The sequence below is a fragment of the Macrotis lagotis genome, chromosome 1, assembly GCF_037893015.1.
Source record: "Macrotis lagotis isolate mMagLag1 chromosome 1, bilby.v1.9.chrom.fasta, whole genome shotgun sequence".
Classification (NCBI taxonomy): Eukaryota; Metazoa; Chordata; class Mammalia; order Peramelemorphia; family Peramelidae; genus Macrotis; species Macrotis lagotis.
Window position 1 is genome coordinate 759,118,811 of NC_133658.1, and position 9,999 is coordinate 759,128,809.

General features: G+C 35.0%; 1 protein-coding gene across 1 annotated transcript; it reads right to left on the bottom strand.

The window, feature by feature from the left end:
* Positions 1-5,324: 5,324 nt before the first annotated feature.
* LOC141506685 (olfactory receptor 8A1-like) lies at positions 5,325-6,260 on the bottom strand. Its single transcript, XM_074213673.1, has one exon. The coding sequence runs from the start codon at positions 6,258-6,260 to the stop codon at positions 5,325-5,327; it is 936 nt and encodes a 311-aa protein (XP_074069774.1).
* Positions 6,261-9,999: the final 3,739 nt, after the last annotated feature.

The window sequence follows — 9,999 nt, forward strand, 5'->3', positions numbered from 1 at the left end:
GGTCACATTTGAACTCAGGTCCTCCTGACTTCAGACCTGGTGCTCTATCTACTGTGCCACCTAACTGCTCCACTGTGCCACCTAGCTGCCCTTAGATTGACTCTTCAAATTGGACTAGATGTTCCCTCCTATTTCTGAGATGCTGAAATTTTGGAATATAAGTTCCTCTGTTCAAGGTTTTCTCCATTAGCTGTATCCACTTGTCTCTTGTTCTAGTGGAAAGAGTATTCTCATGAAATACATGAGATTCAGGCAGCCTTTCCCCTTCCCTACCCAATGAGTCTTGCCTTGTAATGAGGATTAGAGAAAGAAGAAAAGCAGTTTAACAAAACTAACCATCACCTCGCCTGTCTGACAGAGTAGGTATTATTGCATACCCATAGTTTCTCACCTCCACAATTCAGGGAAGAGAGTGTGTGTGAAATATTTGAATTCTTGTTACCAATTTTTTATTTCATTTTTAGGGTCCACAAAAATAATTAGTAAAAGTCTGGACTCAAATGAAGTGCAGATATCCATTCTCTTTCAAACTTGAGTCTATCTGTCCTCTCAGCTTAACATTTTTATACTTCTCCTGCACAGGCAGACTGTGTGGTGATCATTTTGGCAAGAGGAAGGAATGAGTTTGAAGTAGGCATCTCCAAGAATGGGCAGATCAGGGGGCAAGCCCTATAGATTTTTATACTGCATATGAAAGCAGTTCATTTCAGATGTCAATAAAATGAACTCCACTAAACAACCTTACAGTCAAAATAACTTCCAGAAGATCATAAAGGAAGTAAACAATTTTATCAAAAAGATTGACACACTGTGGTCTTTGTGCCCATCTCAGGGTGGCATAGGAACAATCTGTTAAAGGCTAGGAGTAAGGTTAGTGTTCTTATGGTTGAGGTAAAATGTTAATATAGCTGGGAGAAGGGTCCCTGGCAAAACAGTTTGATAAGACTAAGAACAGATAAACTCAGAAAAGTCTGGGTTATAAGTCATAGAATCTGCCATGTAAAGCTTTTGAAATTTTTGGATGAGGCACGGGCTTGGATAGGTAAACAAATGGAGGTGAGAATTAAAGGGGGATAAATTGCTACTTCCAGTTCACTTTGGTTCATACTGCTACCCATCCCCAAAGACGTCATGGTTCAAGAAGAAAGAGGTTTAAAGAAAGGAGCATGGTACCAGTGGTGAAGCCCTGGATTCTATCATTCCCAGCATCTTACCTTGTCAGTAAGTCAGTGCAAGATATTTGCAGGATTGAAGGTGAGTGAACAGGAAAGGAAGAAGAAAGTGGCATAAAGTTTCCCTTTGCCAGATGGGCAATTTATAAGTGTTAGGAATTGGAGAGATGAACTATCTCATGCTAAAATGCATAGGAAAACCTTAAGAGACAGGAAGCCTGGTATACTGAAGTCTTTTTTTTAAGGTTTTTGCAGGACAAATGGGGTTAAAGTGGCTTGCCCAAGGCCACACAGCTAGGTAATTACTAAGTGTCTGAGACCAGATTTGAACCTAGGTACTCCTGACTCCAGGGCCAGTGTTTTATCCACTACGCCATCTAGCCGCCCCCTGAAGTCTTTTTTAAATTTAAGATTGATTTTTTTAATTTTGAAGTCCAAATTCTCTCCCTCTCAACAGCCTTACCACCACCTATGAAGAAGGCAAGCAATATGATATCCATTATACATCATAATCTTTAGTACTATGTCTCAAGATGGATTTAGGCTTTCACATATATAATTGTTTTATACAGTTATTCAAAAATGTTTCAATCATGATTTTTAAAAATGAAATGATAAAGAGAAATTAAATGTTATCCATCTTGAGATTTTCCTGAGCTTTACCCAAAACACCTCCAAACAACTTTATATAATGACTCAAAACAAATTCTGGAGTGGCAGAAGTGACAAAAAGATGGGGTGAAACAATCTTCCAGCCCAAGAAAATTTAGAAGATCATCAGGAATGGTCAGTTGCACCAAGGTGAGAGTGTAGATCTTGATTCAGCAAACAAGTATGGAAGCAGTGGCAGTTTCTGGACCTCTCAGCCCAAAGATGGTAAGAGAAGCAAACAACTGGTCAGAAGGATGTTTTCAAGAATTCCTTTGCTGGCATTGAGGGATGGGACTTTGTTGCTTTGCCCATATTTGGATCTGGGTGGCAGTCCTGAACTCAGTCCCAGAGCAAGGAGAAGTACTAGCACACCAGAATTTGTTGCTGCAGGGGAGCTGGGACCTTGATGACAGTTCCAAGACAGAAAAGTGTGCTTATGGTTGCTCATAGACTGGGGCACAAGCTGGGGGGGTAGTAAACACACCTTTCCCTAGATCATAAAACCCTGGAAGAACCAAAAATTACAGATCCCCAGAATTATCTCTAAAAACACCTACATACATTAAAAAAAAAAACCTGAAGCTTGGACCAGAGACTTCTCCATTCTTGGAAGCAGATTCTCATGTTAGCACAGAGTTAAAAGTCAAGAAATAGGATAGAAAAAAAAAAAGCAAAGAGCAGAAAAAAAAATCTTAATTATAGAAAGTTACTATGGTGACAGGAAAGATCAAAAGACAAAATCAAGGAGCAGCTACGTAGCACAAGTGAATAGAGTGGGGCAGCTAGGTGGAGCAGTGAGTGGATAGACAGCACTGGCCCTGGAGTCAGGAGGATCTGAGTTCAATTTCATCCTCAGACACTTAATAATTACCTAGCTGTACAGCCTTGGATGAGTCACTTAATCCTTTTGCCTTGCCAAAACAAAAACAAAATACAAAAATAAGTGAATAGAGCACTGGTCCTGGAGTCAATAAGATTGAAGTTCAATTCTAGACTTATACTCGATATTTATTAGCTATATGACCATGGACAAATTACTTCACTCCATTGCCTCGCCAAAAAAAAAAACAAAAAACAAGACCCCCCCCCAAAAAAAGACACACACACACACACACACACACACACACACACACACACACGAGAGGGCAACAAAGTCAAATTTCTATATACAAAGACTCAAAGAAAACTATGAATTGATCTCATGTCATGGAAGAATTCAAAAGGAATTACAAAAATCAAGTGAGAGAAGTAAAGAAAAAATTGGGAAAATAAATGAGAGTGATACAAGAAAAACAAAAAAAGAGTCAACAGCTTGGTAAAGGAGATACCAAAAAATACTGAAAAAAATAATAAAAATGGTAAAAGAGGCAGAAAAATAAAATGAAAAATGTCTTTAAAACAGAATTGGCTAAATGAAAAAGATACACAAAACTTCACTGAAGAGAAGAATTCCTTAAAAAACAGGGGAAATATTAAATTCTTGTAATTTCAAGTAGAAAGATGAAATATGCAAGGAAGAGATGAAGAATGCTTCAATGGCATGTTTCAATTAGAGGTCTGAGAAGATCAATGCAACCTGGGAAAATTGCCCTCTTTAACACTATTTGAGGAAGGGAATAAGAAAAATAGGTAAAGTAAAAAATAGATCTGACTTTGGAACCTACATCAGCTACTTACTAGCTCTATAATAACCCTAAGCAAGTCACTTAACTACTTTAGCCTCAGTTTCCTAATCTGTAAAATTGAGGATAATAAATTGAACCTATTTCACAAGGTTGTGGTAAGGATCGATTGTAAAGTACTTTGTAAAATATTAAATTGTTATAAGAGTGTTTGCTATTATTCTTGATGAGATATAAGAAGGTCAACACACTAAAGATTAGATGACTGTAACTATATGAATTTGCTTGTTTCATAATATAGTGTTATTTATCTGAAGTTAAATCAGTTATTTTTCTGAATAAGCAGAAAAAATCAAGATCAGAGTATTTTAAATTTGTTGATGTCATTCAACTATAAAAGAAAATTTTCATCTTGAAAATGACTTTCTGTATTTATTGAACCCATAACTAAAATGTGGTTAATTTCATGAGGAAAACATCAAAAACAAGTGTTGCCATCTAATAGACATCTATAACATATCATAAATTTAATTCTGATTATATTTTATTAGGTGATACTTTTTCATATACCTGAAAACTTGAGAGTGTGACCTTTGAATTCTCATTTCCAAAATTATACTTACTACAATGAAAGAAGTGAGAAAATCTCAAGGAAAGGGAGTCACATGTTTAAAACTCAGAACCTAAATGTAGCACTCCCACTTAATCCAAGAAGAAAAAATATTCCCCATATCATCTAATTCTAGCACCAGTCACAAAAGATGCAATTTTAAGGGTGGAAAGGTGCTTTTATTAATGATGATAACATGATGCAAAGAAGTATCATAGAACTGCTAATGTAGAAGACAGAATATTGGAATTGGGAGTCAAGCTGAATGACCTGAATTCTTTATTACAATTAACATTAGGTACTATTTATTGCCATGACTCTCTTGAAAACTCTCAACACATGTGGGCCACAGTTTTTTTCTCTCTAAAATGAGTGGATTGAACTCAGTGGACTCTTAAGTTCCTACTGGAACAGATTTATAACATCTGGATGACTTTATTCCTTCCACTAAATTAAAAAATTTGACTTTTCTCCTCTGAAGTTCCAATCTATTCACTCTAAACATCAATATATTGTGTTATCAACATAGGTGTTTAGATGAAATAGCGGGAAAGAGCAAAAGAGAATAGTTTTCTTTCCTTCACCTCCTAATGAAAATTTCCTTTCTTTGCCTTTAGTGTTACTTTAGATTTCTGTTCTATTTATGTTGGAGTGTAAGTGGAAAAAGAACAACATAGCTAACATAGCTCTATATTTTAGCACGATTATACATATAGGACCTATGTTAAATTGTTTTCTGTTGGGGAGAGGAGAGAGAAATGTAAAACTCAAAACTTCACAGAAAAAATGATTGTTGAAAGTTACCATTTTGTGTAATTGAGAAAATGATTTTTTTTAAAGTGGGGAAAGAAAAGAGGTACAGATGTTGAAGACTGAGGCTTGCACCTTTAAATGTCTTTCCTTTTATTTCATTCTTCCTTTAGCCAGGTCTAAGGTCAATCAATTTTGTGTCACATGGTTGTTTTCCTGGCAAAAGAACTATATTGAAATAAAAAATATTGGTGTCCTTCAGGGAAAAAACAATACCTGTTTCTTTTAAAAAGACTCATTGATCTCAATTTTGTACTCTAGAACACTTTCTATTCACTTAATTTTTGTCAGTTACTAAGCACATACAATCAATCAATTTATTCAACTAGTATCTATTATGGGGCTGTTATACAAAGGCACTATGTTATACACTGGCAGTGTCAATAACTCCCAAAGAGTTTACATACTATGACTTCCATAAATTTATTTCATGGTAATACTACATAATTCAACAATTTACTATTGGAGTCTCTTGTTCGTCATAACTTTCCTCAAGGAATCCTTCACATCCTTATTCCTGAAGCTGTAGATCACGGGATTCAGCATGGGGTTTACTATAGTATAAAATACTGATGCCACCCTCTCCTGTGTATTGTTGTCAGTGGATGATGGCTTAAAATACATGAAGATTATGGAGCCATAAAATACAGCAACGACTGCAACATGGGAGCCACAGGTCTTAAAGGCTTTAGCCCTACCTCCAGCAGAATGAATTTGGAAGATGTTTGAAAGGATGAAAGCGTAAGAGAAAAAAATAGACAAAGTTGTCAGAAATACATTGATTCCAGAATTGAACATTAAAAGAAATTCATTGATGTAGGTGTTTGAGCAGGAGAGCTTCAAGAGGGGAAGGATATCACAGAAGTAATGGTTGATGACCTTATCTCCACAGAAGGTTAAGTCAGCCAAGAGACCAGTATGGATAAGTGCTCCACATGCACCAATGATATGCACTCCGGCTACTAGGAGGAAGCATACCTTCTGGGACATGGTGATGTGGTAAAGTAAAGGATGACAGATGGCAACATAACGATCATAAGCCATGGCTGCCAGCATGTAGCACTCAGAAACAGCAAAGTAACCAAAGAAAAAAAATTGAGTTAAACAAGCTGGAAAAGAGATAATGTTTTCTTCTGATACAAAGTTCACCATCATTTTGGGAATAATGACAGAGGAATAGCAGAGATCTATGAAGGACAGGTTACTGAGCAAATAATACATAGGAGTATGAAGTTGAGAACTGATCTTGATTAACAGAACCAAACCCAGGTTTCCTACCATGGATACAATGTAGATTCCAAAGAACAAGAGGAAGAGGGGAAGCTGGAGCTCTTGTTCATTTGTTAATCCCATTAGAATAAACTGAGTAACCACAGAATGATTTCCTACAGACATCATACTTTTAAAATTGAAGTGGAAATCTGTGAGAAGAAAAAAGAGACATTAGATAATTTTTTGCCAAAATTCTCTGATAGAATTATATTATTCCTTCATGTAGCCAAAATTAAAGGACTTCAGGTATTAATGGATTGAAAATAAGCAAAATAAAGTTATAAAGTTAAATCATAAATTTATAAATTATAATATGAAATAAATTTATAAAAATAATATAATTTATATTTTTAGAGTTAAGCACAAAATAGAAACATACAATAGTTGGATGAGAGGGGGAAGAAATGATATAACTGTGATAGACTGAATGTGAAGAGGAATTCTCTTGACCTCTATTTAGAAACATACCTATCAGTGGGGATCTAATAATTAGGAGCCAAAGAAAGAAAGATCAAATTGAAAATGCAAGAATTTATTAGTCAGCTAAGGAATCTGATTTTCCTGATCGCAAATTCAGAGTGATATCAATTTGTTCACTTTTTCAAAAATAACAGTTCAGTTTCACTTACCATATATTGCCTTCCGCTGCAACTTTAAGATTTAAAAAAAAAAATAAAGTACTTCACAGGAAAAGAAGGAATAGAAAAAATGGAAAATGGAAGTATTTGGAATTCAGGATTTTATACCAGAATAAAAAATATATTCCAAGGCAAAAGAAAGGAAGAAGAGACCAAGTATTTTGATAGTTAGGAAACCAGGAATTTTAGACAAATCTTTAGGGTCTTGTTAGGAACTACTTGTTTCAAGAGCACATGCAAATATCCACTTTTCCATTTCTTTGTATAGTTTGTGGGTGTTTTAAAATATTAGCCCACCAGATAATTGAGAGATTTCTGTTTGTTCATTGAACCACAAAATGATTGTCCCCCTCCCCATTCCCTTTTTTGATACTTATTAAGACATAACATTAAATTTGGACTATTCTACAATATATGCATTAAGTTTTTAAGTTCTTCTGTTTTCCTTTATCTTCTGGCAGGTTTCTTTACCATCAGCATTTTTTTTTCTTGCTAGTCAGGGATAATTTTTACCCCCTTGCAAATCTGCAGTGAAGAAATTGGTTTTATAATACAATAGGAAGTTTGATCCAGTGGAGTTCATGAGAGTAATGAAATAAAAATATGTACAAATCATATGCTATCCAAAATATTCTGTTAAAAAATTGATTAGCAAGCATAAATCAGTCAGAATTGAAATAGTTAAGATTCAATAAAGAAGGCAAGTTTAACAAGAATAGATGGTCATAATAAAAAAATCAGTCTTTTCTTTCATAGTTTCTGATGTTATTGTCTTGTACAGTAGTAACTATCTGACAAAAAAATATCTACACTTAGAAATGGAGACTTAGATTTCAAAAGCATTTTTTCCTGTGGTACATTATAAATGGTAATTATACAATGAACTGGGGCATGTAGGGACAAAGAAATAACCATTTATATAAATCTATGCACCAGGTACTGGGTTAAAAAATTTTTACAAATTAGCTTATTTGAAATAGGACAAGGAGGAACTGGATTTAAATCTCTAGTTTTGTCTTAAATCTGGTTTAATGTCCCTTCCCAAGAGGACCAGGGTGCTGCAAGAAAAAAAAATGTTTTTAAACAAGCCTATATAATCAGGAATCAGACACTGAATATGTCAATGTCTTTTTAGACAACAGGTATCTTGATCCACTGTCTTGAGTTTAACCCTCTACTTTTATGGAATCATCTCCTTCATGAAAACAATTTTCTTTTGTGATCCTGAGTCAAAGGAATCTGTCATAGATTATTGTTTATAAATTTTTCCACCTAACCCAATAATACTGAAATGGGCCATTTCTTCTTACGTTTATGGTAGCTTTGCAGAAGTTTTCCCCCAGTAGATTCACCTGTCACATTCCAAATCATGCATTACTTCAGCCTTTCATTAATTATTTCCCGCAGAGAAAAGCTTATAATCAATCATCAGAGGTTTAGAATGAATAGCAGACTAGAGTACTTTGAGAGTTTCAATTTTCACATTCCCTACCTTGCCAAAATCCTGTCGTGTATAGGTAAGAAGAAATAAATTGTTTTAAAACATCCATGATGACTCGACCTGTAAAATAGATCCTCTGTCACTTGATATTGTGAGAAACTTTGAAGAGGATAATATGACTTGGAAATTTCTTTACAATAACTAAAGAAATTTTATATGTGAAAAACCTCAATTGAATTTGAAAATTTATAGAAGGAAGTAAACAAAAAATTATTAAGTGCCAGGCATTTTACCATTATTATCTTATTTGATCCTCATAACAATCCTGGAACCTAATACTCTTAATATTCCCACTTTACCTTTAAGAAAATTAAGGCAGAAAGAGATCAGACTTCATACAGCTATTAAGGGTCTGAGCTATAATTTGAACTCAAATCTTTTTTCAACTGCAGATCTCATACTCTATCCACTGTAATACTTAGTTGTGGGGTGGCTAGGTGCACAGTGGATAGAGCACCAGCCCTGGAGTCAGGAGTACCTGAGTTCAATTCTGGCCTCAGACACTTCATAATTACCTAGCTGTGTAGCCTTGGGCAAGCCACTTGGCTCCATTGCCTTGCAAAAACCTAAAAAAATATATACTTAGGTGACCAATTACTAATCAGTCAAACCCCATGTATTTAGTGATTTGGATAAAATTAATCTTATAGATATTCAAATGAATCTGAAGGACTTTTACCTTGCTCTCCCTTTTTCAGTCTTGTTACCCATTAACTCCAAGATCAAATTTAAAATATATGATTTAAGATCTTCATCTTTCCTTGGCTTCTTTTTTTTTAACATTTTCATGGGAACAACAGAAGTTTCCAGTCTCCTAATGAAATTGCAGCTATCATAAATTCTTTATCAGAGAAACTTTAGAGACTATATACATATTTCTTACTTTGATTTTATTACATTTTTCAAAGTAAGGTTTCCTACTCAAAAACTGCAGATTTTTTGTTTTTATACTTTTCCTTCTTTAAAGATACATTTTAGTTTCATATTATGGGAATGGTAAGGGTAATTTAGACAGAAGGAATGTAAAGCTATAATGATATAACCTTATACACGAATATATAGGAACTGAGTCATCCTAGTTACCTAGGTTAGGAAGTTGAGGCAAGCAATGGAATTCCCACATCCAGCCCTTGTGATCTACCATTTCTGATAGAAAATGTTGAAACTCAGTGAATTCTATGCTGAATAGACCCAGCCTCAGGCAATGGTTTATGACTAAGATGATACCCAAGCAGACATGTCCTTCCTGTAAAGCCATGTCAAAGAAAAATAGCACTCTTCATCAACTTTTATGTATTTCACTCTTTTCCTTTAGGCAAAGAAAATTTAGGAAAAATGACTTACTCCAGGGGCAGCTAGGTGGCGCAGTGGATAGAGCACCGGCCCTGGAGTCAGGAGTACCTGGGTTCAAATCCGATCTCAGACACTTAATAATTATTTAGCTGTGTGGCCTCAGGCAAGCAACCCCATTGCCTTGCAAAGAAAAAAAATAACTTACTCCCCATTGAATAGGAAGATAATACAAAGCACCATGGGATGCTGTTAATGCAGGTAAAAAATATTTACCTTACATATACTTCAACTGGGGAAGGTGACAAATTACTCTTAACAGCTCAAAGAGAATCACAGTCATCCTACTTGCAACACCAAATTGTAGAGGAATTCTCTCAACTTCTTAGGAGAAGTAAACCCAGAGTTGGGTGACTGTAAGTCAATGATACTC

Excerpts from the sequence above, each read along its gene's own strand:
- LOC141506685 (XM_074213673.1), bottom strand. The coding sequence starts at position 6,260 with ATGTCTGTAGGAAATCATTCTGTGGTTACTCAGTTTATTCTAATGGGA.